A 19,875-nucleotide genomic window follows, 5' to 3' on the forward strand; every position below is an offset into this window, starting at 1 on the left:
ATTAAGAGGGGACATGATCAACATTTACAAATATATATGGGGACAATATACAGATCTTGCACAGGACCTGTTTTTGGTTAGATCAACACAGAGAACTCGTGGACACTCCCTCAGGTTAGAGGAGAGGAGATTCCGCACAATACGGCGTAAAGGCTTTTTTACGGTAAGGACGATACGTGTTTGTTATTCCCTGCCTGAGGGAGTTGTAATGGCCGACTCAGTCAACACCTTTAAGAATGGGTTAGATAAATTCCTAATGGATAAGGATATCCAGGGTTACGGGGCATAGTCACGCACTATGGTTATTATAAAAAAGAGGGGTAAAACGTAACGGCAGTCATCAACTTCAGTCAAAATTTGATACAAAATAATCGTGCATAGGAGAACACAAATAGGTTGAACTCGATGTACAATTGTCTTTTTTCAACCTTAGAATCTATGTTACTATGTTACTATGAGTCTTTGGTCGCTTGAGGAATATAGAAATCAAGAACCTCAGTTTTACTTGCATTGATCTTATAACCCGAGAGGGCTCCATAAGTATTAATTTCCTGAAAGAGATGGGGCAAAGAATGAAGTGGGTCAGAGATTGTAAGTAGTACGTCGTCCGCGTAGAGAGCAATCTTATACTCTTTAGGCCCTATTCTAATCCCTTTAATATTTGGGTTATATTCTTTAGGCCCTATTCTAATTCCTTTAATATGTGGGTTAGCTCAGATACGTGCGGCTAGCGGTTCAAAAGAAAGGGCAAATATAAGAGGGGATAAAGGGCATCCCTGCCGGGTCCGATTAGGTATCGGAAAGGGAGGGGATGCAACCCCGTTGGCCAGCACTGCTGCACTAGGTTTATCATATAAAGCTTGAATACCCTGAAGGAACTGATCTCCAATCCCTTTAGATTGGAGGGTATAAAACATAAAGGGCCATTGAATCCAGTTGAAAGATTTTCAGCATCCAATCCCAAGATCAGAGCTGGCAGTTTTTGTTTGTGGATCGCATGAACGATATCAACTGTACGTCAGGTATTATCACACGTTTGCCGACCGGATATAAAACCGACCTGGTCCGGGTGTACCAGGAAGGGAAGTAAAGGACATAGTCTATTTGCCAGTACTTTTGCGTAGATTTTCATATCCATGTTTAGTAAAGAGATAGGCCTATAGTTAGAGACTAACTCTGGGCCTCTGCCCTGCTTAGGGTTTACAACTATGCTGGCCAAGGAGCTAAAAGGGTCTAAAGAAGCACCATCTAGAAGGTCGTTAAAACATTTTTTTAAGAAGGGCGTGAGAACGGGTGCAAATTTCTTATAATATTGAGATGTGAACCTATCTGGGCCTGGAGCAGCGGAAGATTTAAGTCCCCTAATGGCAGATAAAATCTCCTACTCCGATATTTTCGCATTCAGGTCTAACACTGTTGATTGTTTAGATGGGGGAGTAATTCGTTGAAGAAAAAAGTGGACAGGGGGGGATCGAAGAGAGATCCTGAGGTGGGGGGGGAGTTAGATAAATTATATAACTTCTCAAAGTATGTTTGAAAGTCTAAGACTATGCGTATGGGGTCGTAAGTAGTTGTTCCGGAACCGTGTTCCCTGATTCTAGTAATCAAGTCAGAAGCCCTCTTTTGTCTGAGTTTACTAGCTAAAACAGAGTCAGCCTTATCTGCTTTATCATAATATTTTTGCTGGAGCCATTTCAGGATATAGGCAGATTTGCGAGAGAGAATAGTATTAAGTCTGCCCCTCAGAGAATTTATCTGAATCAGTAGGGGTGCCGTGGGGTTCTGCTTATGTTGAGCAAGAAGAGAGGAAATTTCAGTTTCAAGTTGAGAAATTTCTCGTTGGGCTTGCCTCTTCCGAAATGCTGCCCTACTAATAAATTTACCCCTGAGTGTAGCTTTGTGCGCTTCCCAAATAATCCCCTTCGACACCTCCTCCATTAAATTGAAATCAAAGAACTCCGATATGGCAGACTTAACAATCTCAAAAAATGAAGGGTCCAGCAACATATTATCATCCAGACGTCACACACGGGATCTGGTTTGGGATGAAAAGGTATCCAGGAGAACATAAGGCCCCGCATGGTCTGTCCAAGAGAAAGGTGTTATACCTGCTGCCCCTACTCTAGAGGCAAGCGGTCTGGATACAAAGATCATGTAAATGCTGATTAGATTTGATGGGGACCAGACTAATGAGTATAATCTCTGGCCGTCTAATTTTTAAGGCGCCATGTATCCAAAACCGCTAGCTTCGTTAGCTACTTACAAAGATTAAATGAGGTGCAAATGACTTCGGGTGAGTGTTTTAGGGTCCGTAAGGCAGATTTGTCCAAAGAGGGATCCAACGCAGCATTAAAGTATACACCTATTATCAAATTGCCTAGCATGCATTTTTCTATCTGTTTAAATAATTTAGAAAAAACAGGCTTTGAACCGTGTTGGGAGCATAAACACTAACTAAAGTGATTTGTTCTGCGCCTATGGAACCCACCAATATAAGGTAGCTGCCATCTGAATCAGACACACTTTTAGAAAGAACAAAGGGAACATTGTTAGCTATTAGAATCGCCACACCCCTCTTTTTACATGGAGCGGAGGCGAAAAAAGTGTGAGGGAAACGCTTTCCTCGTAGTTGTGAATGTTTACCCGTAATGTGTGTCTCTTGCAACAATACAATGTCTGCTTTCTCATGCCTACACGCCCCCAGCACTAGGGTACGACGTTTAGGTGAGTTCAATCCATTAACATTAATGTCGAGAATTTTAAACCCCATGATACTTCGAGTATAGAACACATAGATAAGACTCAGATATCAGTTTAAGCCCAATAGGGGGAGGCCAGTCGGATTCAGGAAGAAGGGAGCAAGACTGGAGGGTCAGAAAGAGAGAGAGAAAAGAGGAGAAAAAAGAAGAAAAACAAAAGGCGGCCTAATTAGGCCAAAACCCTGTTGAAACCCCCCCCCAACAAAGGGGTCTGACTAGAACAAACATTATAAATATTACAAACATATATCAGGGTAAGGGGCGGTTTACGTCAAAGATTATAAACCTATGTATGAGGCCCTCAAATCAAAACTAGAATTCTAAAAGAAGTAACGATTTGCATAAAAAACTGCAGATCGGGAACTAACCCTTAACACTAGCATTGAGAAAACAACATAATCAAACAGTCCCAGCTATCACAGAGGAAGAGTCAATTATAGAGAAAGAGTATTTTCCAGGCAATACCAATTTGTTCGCTCAAGGGGGATTAGCATCATCCAGTCTACCTCGACGAACCGTGGACCATTGTGGTTGCGGAGGACGGCTACGCTGAGGTTTGGGTGACCCTTGCAATGAGGCAGACATGGTGGGGTCTGAAAGAATGTTTAAGTCCAACAACAGCTTCTGCCCTTGTTCTAGGGTTTTAGCCATAAGAGTAGTAGTGTCTGCCAGGACCTGAAGCTGAAAAGGAAAGTTCCATTGATACTTGATATTATTTTGACGGAGTAGTCTCATTGCCGACTGTAATTCCCTTCATTTTTGAATGGTTGAAGGAGCAAGGTCCTGGAATATTTGAACAGTCATGCCCTTATACAGGATATCTGGAGTGTCTTTGATAGCCACTATCAATTTCTCTTTGGTGCAATAGTAGTGCAGTCTCATAATGATATCTCTCGGTTGTTGGCCAGATGTAGATTTCGCCCTGAGAGCGCGGTGCGCTCTGTCCAGAGGAAGTTCGTTGTCCAGCAGATCAGGAGCAACGTGTTTGAACAGATCTCTGAGGAAAGATGCGAGGACGGATGGAGAGATTCTCTCTGGTACATTCCGGATTCTCAGGTTATTCCCCCTGGATCTATTTTCAATATCTACCTGTTTTTCTTTGAGATCGTTGATTTCTGAGCGTAGAAGAGAGAGTTCTTTATCCACCACTCCTTGATATCTGCACAGGTCATTGGTTGTAGTCTCTAAGGCGTCGGTCCGTGACCCGAGAGAGGTCAGTTCCGCCTTAAAGTTGTCCACCGCCTTTCTAAGTTCTTGTTGGAACATCGTTTTGATCCCCTCCACATGAGTGGAAAGCATGGTTTGAATATGTGGGTGCATCGATAGATCTGGCGAAGATTCAGGAGAGGATGGACTACTCCTACCGGCAATCTGTGAGGAACTTTTGGTCTTGAGGTGAACATAGCAGGAGTCGTTGCGACTGAGACCTTTTTCACTTTACAGGGCATAGTATTGAAATGGCAAAACCTCAGGAACTTAGGTAGGGATCCGCGAGTTGCAAATAGAAATGTAAGGGCCTCGTATTAAAATCTTTATGACATCATGAAAGAGAAGGAAATCACAGTCCCAAAAGAGCTTTGTGAGAGCCTGTCCAGTGTGATAGGTATATCAGTGAAGTAATTTGCAGAAGAGTTGCTGGTTAAAGAGCAAAAGAGACCCAAATGCATGGCTACAAATATAAATATAAGGACCACTGGGGGTGCTCAATGCTAGGGAGGGGAAGAAAGCGAGGGAGAGTGTCCCATGTGCAGGATTCACCACCCACCGGAGGGGAGGCTTCACGGCATCCTCTTCTGGCACCACACTTCACACTCAATGTGTGTCGGTTATTAAAGGGTAGGTCCGGGCTCATCCACAATTTGGTAAATAGAGAGAGAACCGCTCCAATGGCAGTGATCGTCATTCAAGAGACAGCAGCAGTGCCGTTCATATGGTGGCTATATAAAGATGACGGTCGGGGGTAGAAGCACCGCATCCGCTGAGCGCTCCCCAACGACAGTCGAGCCTGGGCGCTGATGCGGCAGAGAGAGAGAGAGATCGCTGCCCTATGGAGATGGAGCCAGGCATCCATGCAATATCGGCAGAGGTAGTCAAAGGGTTGGGGGAGAGCAGGGCCATGGGAAGCAGCCCCTCCAACACTGGGCATCGGAGTCTGGTCCAGGAGGTGGGGTGATTAGTCAGAGGAGTTACTTCCACTCTCAGGATGTGACCCCACCGCCCAGCGTTATGTGGCCAAGAGTGTCAGCCAGGCTGCTGAGCCCCTCCCCCCCCCGCTCCCCGCTACAGCGAACGATCCCAGGCAGGCACCCATCTCAGCCGCCGGAAGCACGCCCGCCGTGTGTATATTACTAACCGCTGAGCTGCCGTCTAAGGAGAGCACGAGTGAGCCGGAGGTCCGAACAGCGGCGTACACAGTCGCAGGGAGACAGAAGCGGCACAGATCAGTATCCAATATGGCCGCACTCTCCTCCAATGCGGCACCACAGCTACGTGGTCGGGTCCCGCAGTCCAGCCAGCACAACATGTGGGAGATGCAGCCAGAGAGGATATCCACTCGCGCCGGGTAGGGGAGAGATCAATCACATGTATGGTTCTACCAGGTCCCGAGCGCCTCACAAATTGAGCCCCCGGTCTCCAATGAGCGCGTAGGCCCCAACACGCAGGGAAGCAGGAGGCTCCCTCCAGCTCCGGAACTCTACACACACACTCCCCAGGTGGCAGGGCTTAGTTAACGGGCAGCCTGAGTGATTTACCCGAGTTAAAACAGGATCTTTATAGAGCTTTACCACGGAGCTCCACTCAGGCACGTCCGGTTCGCTTGCTCGTCAAGCCACGCCCCCAGGTGAAATGTGTTTTATTCAGCAGTAACTGCGATATGTGGTATAGGTGGTCATTCCGAGTTGATCGCACGTAGCAACTTTTTGATGCTCATGCGATCACCTTGACGCCGCCTATGGGGGCGTGTATTTTAGCATAGCAGGGCTGCGATCGCTTGTGCAGCCCTGCTATGCTAAAAAAGTTTTGTGCAGAACAAGACCAGCCCTGCACCTACTTACCCAGTGTGACAGATCCAGCGATGAAGGTCCTGGCTGTGACGTCAGACATCCGCCCTCCAAATGCCTGGACATGCCTATGTTCGCCTTACCACGCACGGGAAACGATGAGTAGACGCCCTGATCCTCAATCTGTTTGTGATCGCTTTCTTCGGTCCTGGCGTCGTTGCCCGGCGACTGCCATCGCTGGGCAACGACACGCATGTGCAATGTGGGCGCCGCGCAGCCACAGTTCCAACCCATTCGCACCTCAGCGAAGAACCACTGCGTGCGAACGGGTCGGAAAGACCCCCATAACCCATAAGAATAATAGATGCAATAATAGTTTTAAATAGTGGTAATATAGTTAAATCTTACGTGCATGCTCTTTCGGAATATCTGCAACATTATTTAGGGTTTTTTTTTCCATACAGGTTTGATGTTTTGAGATGAGATATCCCATAGAGTTTCATACCAAACAGGAAGAAGAACACAGTAACAATGGTGACCTGAGACGAGTTCACATAGCTCTGTGTAGTGTAGGACACTGAGTCAGCAAGTTAGTCCCTGGGTAATAGAGTGTGCTGCAAGAGAGAATGGGGCAAATTTTCCTTGCAGTGCTGCACGATATTTTACCCATCCTTCTCTTACAGCTGCTTCTATACTGTATTAGTATGTTTTAGCATTAAATATAAGTGAAATCTATTTATAGAAAGATTGTAGTCAGCAGTAATCTAGTGGCAGGCACAGGAGTTGCCTGTTTGTGAAATCAATGTGGTGAATGTCTGGATATTTTGGTGTGTAGGAAGTGAAGCAAGACACGCTGGCCTCTTATTTTCCTTCTTTTTTTTTAAGCTATTGGTTGCAGGAACAAAATCCTCCAAGATTTTAGTACAAACTGAAGGATTTAGCTGCTCACTCCAGCGTAAGAGAAGTTTATTCGCTCTGGGGAAATGAACAAGCTGCCCTTGGCTCTCTGGACAGAGATATAATGTTGCAGGAATCATCCTCTGACTACACGCATGAAGTAAAAGATCTGAAGCTTTGTTTGTGAAGGAAATATTTGGTTAAGTTAATGTACGTTTGTGTTTTGTTGTTGTAAAGTTTTTAGTTAACTTTATTTTGATAGTCACTTGTGTGAAAAAAGTTATTGTTCACTGAAAGTGCTGAGCAGATTGAATGTTCCTTGAAAAGTACAAAAGGGCAAAGGAAAGCAGCATTAGATAAAAGCGAGCTGCAATGTTTAATGAAATATAAATAGCCTTGCTGGAAACACTGTGAGCCTTGTACAGGCTGCTGCAGGTTTGTTATATCATTGCTTGTCCCCTTTGTACTTCTCTGTTTCTCAAACTTTTGAAAATGTATTATGCTCATTTTCAATAGCTATCTCTATATGCTCTACAATGGATATTATTATATATTATATTACATAATTTTAAATTGACGGCAGAAAATAGACAACAGAGAAGTTGAATTATGACAAGAATTGTTTGTTTACAAATGTTTTCTTGGGTCATGTGCACTATATTTATATTCCATGAAGCGTACTGATATGTTTCTCATGTATTTTGCAGCTGTCTGCCAGTGTTTGACATGGCTGGGAAGTGTAGTGTCGCTGCTATACGCAGGGTGGCTATATTTGGGGGCACCCATGGCAATGAGTTATCTGGAGTCTTTCTGGTTAAGCACTGGTTAAAACATGGAGGGGAGATTGCCAGACCCGGTTTGGAGGTGAGGCCATTTATTACCAACCCAAAAGCTGTGGAGAAATGTGTTAGATACATTGACACTGACCTGAACAGAGTTTTTGACAATCAAAATCTTAGGTAAGAAAGCATTGTGTATCCTGATGTCTTTTTCTGAAACCCAAACTTTTGTTGAATTTAAAATAGTGATGAGCGGGTTCCTCGGAATCCGAACCCCCCCGAACTTCACCCATTTTACACGGGCCCGAGGCATACTCGGATTCTCCCGTATTGCTCGGTTAACCCGAGCACGCCCGAACGTCATCATCCCGCTGTTGGATTCTCGCGAGATTCGGATTCTATATAAGAAGCCGTGCGTCGCCGCCATTTTTCACTCGTGCATTGGAAATGATAGTGAGAGGACATGGCTGGCATCCTCTCAGTTTTGTTCAGGGGGCTGCAAATATCTGTGCTCACTGCTTTATTGTGGGGACTTGGTATATAGGAGGAGCAGAGGTGGAACTCTGGGAGGCAACGGAGTCAACTGCCGCCGGGCTCCTGCTCTGAAGGGGGCACCTTTCCTCCCATTCTGTGACACCATTGAACTAAGTTAATTGATAGCTGTCGCTATCTGTTCAGTGGCCGACTTCCTCACTGGTCCCTGCACCTTACAAATCACACCTTCTTTATTATACTGTAGATCAGGGGTGGGCAATTATTTCAGCTGGGGGGCCGCTTAACACTTCCAGTGAATGTTCGAGGGCCACACACAAGGGCGGGGCCTAATATGAATGACAAATATTTGTAGGAGTAAGTCCTAGGCTGCGCAGAGACTGCACAAAGTAGATTTTTGCAGCTCTGTGTACACATACAATTGCACACTTGCACTGGCGAATTTACACTCCTCCTGGGGGCGGCGACTACCCGAACGCAGGACAGCAAAATTTGCAGCACAGTGATCAGGTTTGAATCAGCCTCTTAGTCAGCAGTTGCTGCAAGATGCAAATGCAGCCAACTCAAAATAAGACCCGTTATAGGTCCCAATTCTGACCCGGTCGCTGCTGTGTATTTTCGAACAGCGGGTGATCGGGTCTGAACTGCGCATGCATTGCAGTGCGCAGGCACGTCGGTCCGCCGCGCTGGGGAGCGTCGGGCAGTGATGGGATGGTGCGAACAAAGCGATCGCACAGGTGATCGCAAGGTGATTGACAGGAAGAGGCCATTTGTGGGTGGCAACTGACCGTTTTAGAGGAGTGCACGGAAAAACGCAGGAGGGACCAGGCGTTTGGAGGGAGTGTTTCTGACGTCAGCTCCGGCCCCGATCATCGCACTGGAAGAGTAAGTCCTGGGCTGAGCAGAGACTGCACAAACTTCTGTTTGTGCAGCTCTCTGCACATGCGATCGCACCCCTGCACAGTGATTTCCCTCCCCCTGTAGGTGGCGACCACCTGATCGTAGCCGGGCCGCTTGTCATTGCACAGTGGTATGGGACAGCGGGCCAGGCAGAATCGGTTCGCGGGCCGCATGTTGCCCACCCCTACTGTAGATACACTTTTACAAGTCTCATACCCAGGATTAGAAATCATAATCTATTACATTGGAATCAGACACCTTACTGATGAAGCTGTTTACTCCTGTATAGGAAATATGAGAATTCTAACTATATGACGATACTTCTCTGACAATTACACATAACTTCATATAGTTAGAATTCTCATGCTTCCTCTACAGGAGCAAAAAACTCCATCAGTAAAGTGTCTGCTGTCAGTGTAACAGGTCATGGGTTCTAATCCTGGGTATGACTGCTAAGAAATGTGTGATTTAAAATAAAAGACAATTAAATGTATACACAGTATATACATTTTTAATACACAGCAAATACACAGTATATACTTTTTTTCAGAACACTCCATACACACACACACACACACACACACACACACACACACACACACACACACACACACACACACACACACACACACATACACATGCATATATATATATATAAAACAAATACTCTCCCTCTGCGCTATTAGAAAATAAGAATATGTGAAAAATTGGGATTGGCTGCCGAATTCTACTAAGTTCCCTGTTAGAAGGAACTAAATGTATGGAAATGTATAACAATAGAGGAATGGGCGCCCTATATACATATATATATATATATATATATATATATATAGATAGATAGAGAGAATGGATATATAATTTATATATACACACACATACATACATGTATTTATTTAAATATAGGGGGGGCACCAATATTTATCTTGCCTCCGGGCGACTGGGACGAACTTACGCCACTGAGGAGGAGTACAGTGAAGAGTTTTGCTGACCAGTGACCACCAGTATTATACGTTCTCTGCCTGAAAAACGCTCCATATCTGTGCTCAGTTTGCTGCATATATCTGTGCTCACACTGCTTTATTGTGGGGACTGGGGACCAGCAGTATTATATAGGAGGAGTACAGTGCGGAGTTTTGCTGACCAGTGACCACCAGTATTATACGTGCTCTGCCTGAAAAACGCTCCATATCTGTGCTCAGTGTGCTGCATATATCTGTGCTCACACTGCTTTATTGTGGGGACTGGGGACCACCAGTATTATATAGGAGGAATACAGTGCAGAGTTTTGCTGACCAGTGACCAGTGACCACCAGTATTATACGTTCTCTGCCTGAAAAACGCTCCATATCTGTGCTGTATTGTAGTATATAGTAGGAGTACAGTGCATAATTTTGCTGACCACCAGTATATAATATATAGCAGTACGGTACAGAAGGCCACTGCTCTACCTACCTCTGTGTCGTCAAGTATACTATCCATCCATACCTGTGGTGCATTTCAGTTTTGCACAGTATATAGTAGGCCATTGCTATTGATACTGGCATATAATTCCACACATTAAAAAATGGAGAACAAAAATGTGGAGGGTAAAATAGGGAAAGATCAAGATCCACTTCTACCTCGTGCTGAAGCTGCTGCCACTAGTCATGGCCGAGACGATGAAATGCCATCAACGTCGTCTGCCAAGGCCGATGCCCAATGTCATAGTAGAGAGCATGTAAAATCCAAAACACTAAAGTTCAGTAAAATGACCCAAAAATCTAAATTAAAAGCGTCTGAGGAGAAGCGTAAATTTGCCAATATGCCATTTACGACACGGAGAGGCAAGGAACGGCTGAGGCCCTGGCCTATGTTCATGGCTAGTGGTTCAGCTTCACATGAGGATGGAAGCACTCATCCTCTCGCTAGAAAACTGCAGTGCCACTCCTAGATGGGCCAGGTGTTTGTGTCGGCCACTTGGGTTGCTTAGCTTAGTCACACAGCTACCTCATTGCAGGTCTTTTTTTCTTTGCATCATGTGCTGTTTGGGGACTATTTTTTTGAAGTGCCATCCTGTCTGACACTGCAGTGCCACTTCTAGATGGGCCAGGTGTTTGTGTCGGCCACTTGGGTCGCTTAGCTTAGTCACACAGCTACCTCATTGCGCCTCTTTTTTTTCTTTGCATCATGTGCTGTTTGGGGACTATTTTTTTGAAGTGCCATCCTGTCTGACACTGCAGTGCCACTCCTAGATGGGCCAGGTGTTTGTGTCGGCCACTTGGGTCGCTTAGCTTAGTCATCCAGCGACCTCGGTGCAAATTTTAGGACTAAAAATAATATTGTGAGGTGTTCAGAATAGACTGAAAATGAGTGGAAATTATGGTTATTGAGGTTAATACTATGGGATCAAAATGACCCCCAAATTCTATGATTTAAGCTGTTTTTGAGGGTTTTTTGTAAAAAAAACCCGAATCCAAAACACACCCGAATCCGACAAAAAATTTTCAGGGAGGTTTTGCCAAAACACGTCCGAATCCAAAACACGGCCGCGGAACCGAATCCAAAACCAAAACACAAAACCCGAAAAATTTCCGGTGCACATCACTAATTTAAAATCACTTTATTATGGGGCAATTTAATTTGAAATGAGGTACGGCTGAGCACATCAGTCTGAACTGCAATAGAACACATCGCAATTTTACTGCAACCCACTTCCCCCTTCCCCATTTCACATCTCCTTTCCCTTTCTCATTACAATTCCTCATCCCTCTTCCATAGCCAGATTAATATGGGGGGCGCAGGGGATAAAGTACAATTGGCCCCTCTGTCAGGAGCCCCCTCAGCCGGAGCACACTGACACAGGGGCGTAGCCAGAACTTAATGGGCCTCATAGCAACATTTTGAAGGGCCTCTGTCCTAATGCTTCAAGAGAGATACCTCTCCACAGCAGTTGTTAATTTTTTTGCCTTCTAATAGTGCCCGAGTTCATTTTCTGAACCATAATTGTAGATTGTAAGCTTGCGAGCAGGGCACTCCTACCTCTACGACTGTTTGTTATTACCCTGTTTTGTCTTATTATTGTGTCTGGTTGTAAAGGGCAATGGAATTTGCTATACTATATAAGAAACTGTTAATTAATAAATAAATAATAGTGCCTTAGTTAATGTTATGCCCCATAGTAGTGTGCTAGTATATTTTATGAACCACAATAGTGCTCTGATTCACATTATGTCACATTGTAGGGATGCCAGTACACATTATGCCACACAGTAGCCCCAATTCACATTATGATACAGTTCATATTATGCCACGCCATAGTGCCTCCACTTTATATTGTGCCACATTACAGTGATTTAGTTTATATTATGTAACAGTATAATGCCAGTGGCATAACTATATATATTGTAGCCCCAAGGTAAACGTTTGTAAGGGCCCCTATGTATCTACCAATGGTGAAAAAATTTATACTGTACAATATATGTAAGTTTGACAGGAAAGTTGGCCCCCCTCAGCTCTGGGCCCCATAGCAGTTGTACTGCCTGCACCTATGGTAGCTACACCCTTGCACTGACACTCTTGTGCCGCAGCCGAACCAGGCAGCCAGAATGTATGCAGTGCAGGCCGAGATACGAGAGGGCCTAATTTAGCATGGAATGCTGCTCAGACAGCGTTTGCATGCTCAAGCCCTCTGCAGTGTGCGCATGCGCAGAAGCCGTGCTGCGTGTGCGCACACAGTGAGATGCGACGGCATCTTATATGTGCAAACACCTATGCCTTATTGAAAGTGGGAGGGGGCATCGTGTCAGCGTTTCGAGGGTGGCGTTGGGGGAGCGTGGTCTGAACAAGGCAGGCGTGTTCAGACAGTTTGTGGGGTGGGCCATGGCGGCTGCATGATATCACACTCAGCCGCTGCGACTCGAAACATGGCGGGTAGTCTTTCAATTATTTGGAGCTATAAACAGTACCCAGGCATTATTAAACTATTAGTTTAAATCTAATATATATCATTGGTTTACCTTTAATATACTGTACACATTGCATACCTCCCAACATCACCCATTCCAGGAGGGCCAATAAGCTCTTTATCTGGACTTCCCTCTTAATTTCTGATTACAATCACCTGTGTTGAAATGCCTTTCTTACCAACTAAATAGTTAAACACAGTTGATGCTAATCATATATTAGGAGGAAAGTCCAGGTAGAGAGCATTTTCTCCTTCTTTGAATGGGTCATGTTGGGAGAATTGCACAATGCAATATATACCACCCCTTCCGGCCCCCACGGCTTAAGTGCCCCTGGCCCCCCTAAGACTTAGGGGGAGATTCAAATGTTTGTAAAGTCAGTTTGGAGTCTGTTTTTTCCTATCTAATAGACAGGAAAAAACAGACACCCAACCGACTTTTCAAACATTTGAACTCCACCCTTAGTATTCTATTCATGAAGCAGTGAAAAGTGTGGAGAAGTGAGTGTCAAAGTTGAAAAATATTGCAGAACACACATCACGTACAAACTACACACACATGCCCTTGTTCTGCCGTGCGTGCACATATCCGCAATTTGCGTATGGTCGCTCCCGCGGTCCTGCGCATCGGCGTGTGGTATGGGTATTTACGGCAGAGTTTGTGTACGCATGGAGAGCCATCAAAACACATTACATATTTAATCCAAATAGTGCACAATGTACACATAGTCTCCTTGCACCACATCAGAAAGTTATAGCTGTTTAAATGGTTGCAGAACAAAGGGATTCACCTTTACAGGATAAGAGGGGACAGACTAAGGTTATAAGGTGGTATTTGGTATCCAGCTGTAGGGTATTTTAAGGGTAACATTCCGGTGTTGGTCTGCGGAAGATCGCATGTTCCTGTGGATAGTTATGTGCAGAAGCAGAATATAGATATAAAACTGTATTTACTGTATATTATGTATGCGGCGGGAATCCAGAGGAGACCACCCACAAGAGCAGTTGAGAAACACATCGCCTACCTTTTCAAATCAACCTATGACCTCTCCTGTACTGTAAAAGTGCATTCCAATGGACAAAGGGATTACAGTATCCATTGTATTGCTTTTGGAAGAATTGTATAAATAAAGCCTGCTGCAGCCTGGCCACACACAAGACTCACAACATTATCTATTTGATGACGGAGGACTGGACCGGGAAGCGCACGCAAATATACTCACGTATGTACATTGACTGTAGCCATTATTCTGTTATATTGTCTTGTAGTGTATAATTTGTATTGTAAACCCCCTTTCAGAAATAATCCACTGTGGTGTCGGAACCCAGCGGTAAAATCACAATTGGTGTCGTGTCCTCATTGCCCTGCTAAGGTTTAAAGTGTATTATTATTGCATAGCATTGCTGTAGAAGGTTTAAAGTGTATCTCTGGGTGTGTATGCGCTGTGAGTACTTTGTACCGTCAGCGCGGCGTGTGTATGCAAAGTCCGTACACTGTACGGGACTCTGTACGCTAATAGCGTAAAAGGTGCGTAGAGTGTGAATTAAGTATAGCGGCCGCAGCGGCTAAAGGTTTAAAGTGTATTTAAGGTATAGCTTTCATTCCTGTAAAGATAATCAGCTTTATCAATAGGGGGCATCGTCCGGTTTTCCACGTTTTTACTGCTTAACAGGTCACAAGCAGACTTAATCTATCAGCATAAGGGTGGACAGGGATCCTACGAATCCTTTTCTTGGTCGGTGGATGCACTGAAAACCCTACTTAATTGCTGATCAGATGGTGTCTGCTCTGTATGGTTTGTAGGGATGCTGGTAGAACTCGTAAGATAAGCAGGAAAAAAGCTATTTAAAATCTGTGAATTTATTTTTGCCGCCAAATGCGTACACAACAAAAGCGTACACCCATACTCTGTGCATACTCTCCCACATTGTTGCCATAACATTCAGATTACTAGATTCATAATATAAATATTAAGGAAGTAAGTGTAAAACACAAACGCAGTCTGGCCTAGTTATAAAGGTTTATACACAAAAGAAACTGTGTGGCGTGTTAAGTGAGCGATTATAGTTAATATTGCTCACATTTATAGAAATTGTGTGAGTTGTTTTATTGCGTCCGCACATTGGTACACGTGGTACGGAACGTGAGGACAGCGTACACAAAACGTGCACGTAGCGCAAGGCCGCACATGTGACATAAAGGTACGCACGGTTGCGTAATAACGCAAGCTTGCGTAGCATTGTGTGTGCATAATAAAACCACACGATAATTCGTTTAGTTTAAAGGTGGGACAGTAGCCACGCTACAATAACACAAGATTGCCCAGTTTCCAAAGTTTAGTATAAAACCCTTATTTACTGTATTGCCTCTGGGAGTAAAGCTGCTTGTCTGAATGATAATTTTCTGTACAGAAAAATAAAGTGTATTTGAGTGAGCGAATACAGGAGTGAGTGGATACTGAACCCAAGGACTAGGTGGACTAGGTGGATTGCTAGGTGGTCTAGGTGGACACACTGGGTTAGTAGTGGCCCAGTGGCGAAGGGTTCGCAACCCTGCGTTATTAACTAAGTGGACTAGGTGGTCTTGGTGGACTGAGTGGTATCCCATACAACTCTAGGTGGCCTACTAGGTGGTCTACAACAATCGTAGGGCATATAGATAACTAGTATCTATAGGCTGTGCTATTGCATCACATGTCCGTTTGTTCTGCATAGCGCAACGTGATATTATTGTGTCACATTTGCTGTGGAAGAGCATACGCAGATGTGATTGTATAGACAAAGGGGTTTTTCTTTGATAACTTCGGGAAATCTCCCTGGTGGGCTTCACTGGAAAGGGTGAAGGATAGTTATCTAATTTCTCTGTTTTTCACCCTACAAACAATTCCAGTTGAAAGATACCGAAAAGGAAATGTTCACTGCCTCTCTCAGGAAAATATTCCAAACAGAACTTCCACCGAAAGAAATTACGGTGTAAGGTCTGATAGGAGCCCTAAGTTGGGTACATTGCGATCCGCTATCAACAGTGTATCGTTGTATTGGCGAGCGTGGGCGCGAGCGAGTGGAAGGCGCTCAGGTATACTTCCACCGTCTACTTATATTGAGTATTTTGGTGTTTGTGGGAATTTTTTTAAAGGTATTAGAAGAGACCCACAAATATGGGAGCCAGTTGCTCAAGTAAGAGACGTTTAGACAGGGTTCAGGCAGAATTGTGGCCAAAAGGCTCAGCAAGGTTTATCATGTGTGAAAAATATGGTTCACACACAGAAGGTTTATGCAATGAGTGGATATGTATGACCAACAATGATAGGGTACCATTCCCTAGAGTGGACAGCTTTGAACCACAGTTATTACAGAACTTAAGGTTAAGGATATGTCTGATAAAATCCAAGAAACAAAGGATTAAACATACAGACTGTTTAAATTTATGGCAACAGGAGGGGGATATGCAAAAGGAATTAGCTCGTGCAGCAGGTTCCAAACCTAGCGGGAAAACAATGGCGACGGCACCACCACCACCATATATTGTTGGGGAGAAAATTGCTACAGGCAATGATACATTGGTACAGAATAAGAGTGTAATTGCAAAATGTACTAACTCTAACCCTTGCCAGTTGTACCCTGTTTTAAATTTTCCCCAGGACTGCGAACAAGAAGATGAGCCCAGCACGATATCGGCACTCTCTCTAGCAGCCACCATACAAGACACTCAGGTGGGCACGGCCCAACCAACAAGAGCAGTAGTCAGGCCCCCTAGCAGAGGGATAAGTGAGGTCATATCCACAGGTAAATACGGTACCGTACATTATGCAGAAACCATAGCACCCCACATTGTAGAATCAAACCAGAATGATGTAATTTAATTAAATCCTGTCAGGGTGATTGCAGTTCCCAATGGGAAGACTGACGCTCAGGGAGTCACTCCCATCAGGAACATTGCCATGCATTGTCCCTGGTCCCGGACAGAATTAAGGTCAATTATGTCAGAATTTCCAGATCCCAGAAAGGATCTAGTCGCATGCCAGAGGTTCATTAAAGAGTTAGGTAACGCCACAGAACCCACAAACAAAGATTGGCGAACAGTGCTACGGGTATGTTTACCCTCCAATATTGACCCCGCGAAGTTCATAACTGATTGCAATTTAGACGAAGAAGTACCTATCACTGATGAGTACACTCGGGAGAAGGTACGACAAATCAATCTGCAATTAGGAATATATTTCCCTACTGTTGTCAAATGGAATAAAATCTTTTCCATAAGACAAAAGGAAGGTGAAACGGCATCCGAATATTTCCATTGAGCACTGCAGGAAATGACTAGATACACTGGGATCGAGGACATTAGAGACAATGCACATCATAGGGAGGTAGCTGTTTCAGTATTAATGGACGGGTTGAAGGAGGCACTCAGAACAAGGGTACAGACCTCTCTACCAAACTGGAGAGGTATCTCAGTGGCTGCATTGAGAGAGTACGCTGTCGAGCATGATAGGAACATCATTAAACACAGGGAGTCACAGGGGGAAAAACTGATGACGGTAAGTATACAGGCCCTTATGGCAAAACCCCATCAGCCGAAAAAACCCGGACCCCTGTTGTTTGGGACAGACCTAGAACATGTTTCATTTGTAGGAAGGTAGGGCATTTTGCCAAAGCCTGTAGGAGTGGTAGAGCGCATAGCCAAGATAGAACCCTAGACAGAGAATACGAACCACACTACTACTCACATAATTGGGATCAGGGACCACATAGGAGAAGCTACGAGCCACATGCAGGGGAAACAAGGAGATACCCCCCCAAGGAGAGATGGGCAGACCTCCAGAAATTCTCAGCTACCTCCCCCACATATCGTTGCTGCCAGTGCGCTGCGGGAGGGCCTCACCACACAATAGGGGTTGGGCCACACCTGTAGTCTGCAGCCAGTGAAGTTGATTGCTAGCCTTGGTAGTGAACCTAAGGTCACGGTTGATGTAGCTGGTGTACGATTACCTTTTCTTGTAGACACAGGGGCGGCCAGGTCAGTGTTAAATTCAACTGTAGGTATGAAAACCACGGGTAAAACAGTTTCGGCAATGGGAGTAACAGGAATAGTGCAACACTACCCTTTGAGTAGACCTACAGAGATTACGATAGGGCCCTTGCAAACCAAGCATTCTTTTTTGCTGGCTGCAGCGGCTCCGACTAACCTGCTTGGAAGAGATTTATTGTGTAAAATGCAGTATGTCATATACTGTACTCCTGAGGGTGTCTTCTTGGATATACCTGAGAATCACGTTCAGGAAGTGCAAGATATATTAGACACCCCTCAAAGGCTAATGTCGCATTCTGCCATTATAGACAAGTGTCCATCAAAGGTAGAGGAAATGATCTCACAAATACCGGGTTTCCTTTGGACCAAAGATGGACAAGACACTGGATTGATGGCAAATGTAGCTCCGGTAGTAGTGCAAGTAAAAGACGGTAGGATAGCTCCAAAAATCCCTCAGTATCCTCTGAAGCCAGAGGTAGAATTAGGAGTGTACCCCGTCATAGAGCGGTTGCTACAACAGGGCATACTAGTCAGGACGTCCAGCACTGCCAATAGTCCCATCTTCCCTGTGAAAAAGAGTGGGGGGAGGGGTTACAGGCTAGTGCAGGATCTAAGGGGGATAAACAAGATAGTTGAGAGCCAATTCCCCGTAGTGCCCAATCCAGCTGTCATCCTCATGCAAATTCCCCCTACTGCAAAAATTTTCAACGTCATTGACCTCTGTTCTGCCTTCTTTTCTGTCCCTCTGCACCCTGACAGCCAATACCTCTTTGCATTTACATACAGGGGAGTACAGTACACCTGGACTCGTCTTCCCCAAGGTTTCATTGACAGCCCAAGTATTTTCTCCCAGGCTTTGCATGACTGTTTACAATCCTTTCAACCTGAGAGCGGGTCAGTATTAATACAGTATGTCGATGACTTATTGTTGTGTTCTGACTCACTCGAATCGTCCTTGATAGACACGAAACAGCTACTGTTTCATCTTTCCCATACGGGACACAAGGTTTCAAAGGATAAGTTGCAGCTGTGCCAGACCAGGGTAAAATATTTAAGACATTGCTTGACTCAAGGACTTAGACATCTCACCGCTGATAGAATACAGGCGATTCGTGACATGACCCTGCCACAAACCCAGCAACAGATCCGCACTTTCCTTGGAATGTGTGGGTACTGCAGAAACTGGATCCCAGGATTCTCCATACTGGCTTTACCTTTGCAAGAAATGGTCTCCTCGAACAAACCAGATCGGATCTCGCACACAGATGATTCCGAATTGGCCTTTGAGAGACTCAAACAGTGCCTATCACAGGCACCTGCATTAGGTATGCCAGATTATGGGAAGCCTTTTGAATTATACGGTACAGAAAGTGCAGGGTGCGCAGCAGGAGTCTTAACCCAGAGACATGGTGATGCCAGCAGGCCGGTAGCTTACTACAGTGCACAGTTGGACACCGTAGCGCGGTCTCTCCCCACATGCTTGCAAAGTGTTGCAGCAATAGCTTTGCTAGTAAGTAAAAGCGAAGACGTAGTGTTAGGACACAACCTGACCATCCATACACCCCATGCAGTATCAGCCTTACTGAACTCCGCCCAAACCAGACATGTCTCATCGGCACGGTTTACAAAGTGGGAATTATCACTGATGGCCCCTGTAAACATCACCATCAAAAGATGCAGCGCACTAAATCCTGCAACTTATCTGCCAAGTGTGCCTGGACAAGCACAAAGGGTGGAGGATGAGAATGTTGGTGAAGGAGGATTTAGTGCAGATACTGATATGCATGATTGTATGGAATACCTGAATCAGACTTTCACTGCGAGACCTGACATCAGTGACAACCCACTGGAAGGCATAGACTTTACCTTTTACACTGACGGTAGTTGCCACAGACAGACGGACTCGGGAGACTTGTGTACTGGATACGCAGTCATAGATGACAGAGGTATCATAGAAGCTGAACCCCTGGGCTCACCACACTCAGCACAAGTTGCTGAGCTGGTCGCCCTAACCAGAGCGTGTGAATTGGCCAAGGGTAAGTCAGCCAATATATACACAGATTCTAGGTATGCCTTT

The 19,875-nt window shown here is 44.9% G+C and overlaps 1 protein-coding gene across 2 annotated transcripts in view; it reads left to right on the forward strand.

The window, feature by feature from the left end:
* The first annotated feature begins 6,479 nt into the window (after nt 1-6,479).
* Nucleotides 6,480-19,875, forward strand: part of ASPA (aspartoacylase) — a 75,080-nt gene continuing 61,684 nt past the window's right edge. Inside the window, exons 1-2 of one of the 2 annotated variants that reach the window (XM_063955819.1) lie at nt 6,480-6,868; nt 7,366-7,617. In XM_063955819.1, coding sequence (XP_063811889.1) covers nt 7,385-7,617 — 233 coding nt within the window. In that variant the 5' untranslated portion in view covers nt 6,480-6,868; nt 7,366-7,384. The remainder of the gene's footprint in view (nt 6,869-7,365; nt 7,618-19,875) is intronic. The other variant, XM_063955818.1, reaches the window with a different exon arrangement.

Source organism: Pseudophryne corroboree, chromosome 2, assembly GCF_028390025.1.
Source record: "Pseudophryne corroboree isolate aPseCor3 chromosome 2, aPseCor3.hap2, whole genome shotgun sequence".
Taxonomy (NCBI): domain Eukaryota; kingdom Metazoa; phylum Chordata; class Amphibia; order Anura; family Myobatrachidae; genus Pseudophryne; species Pseudophryne corroboree.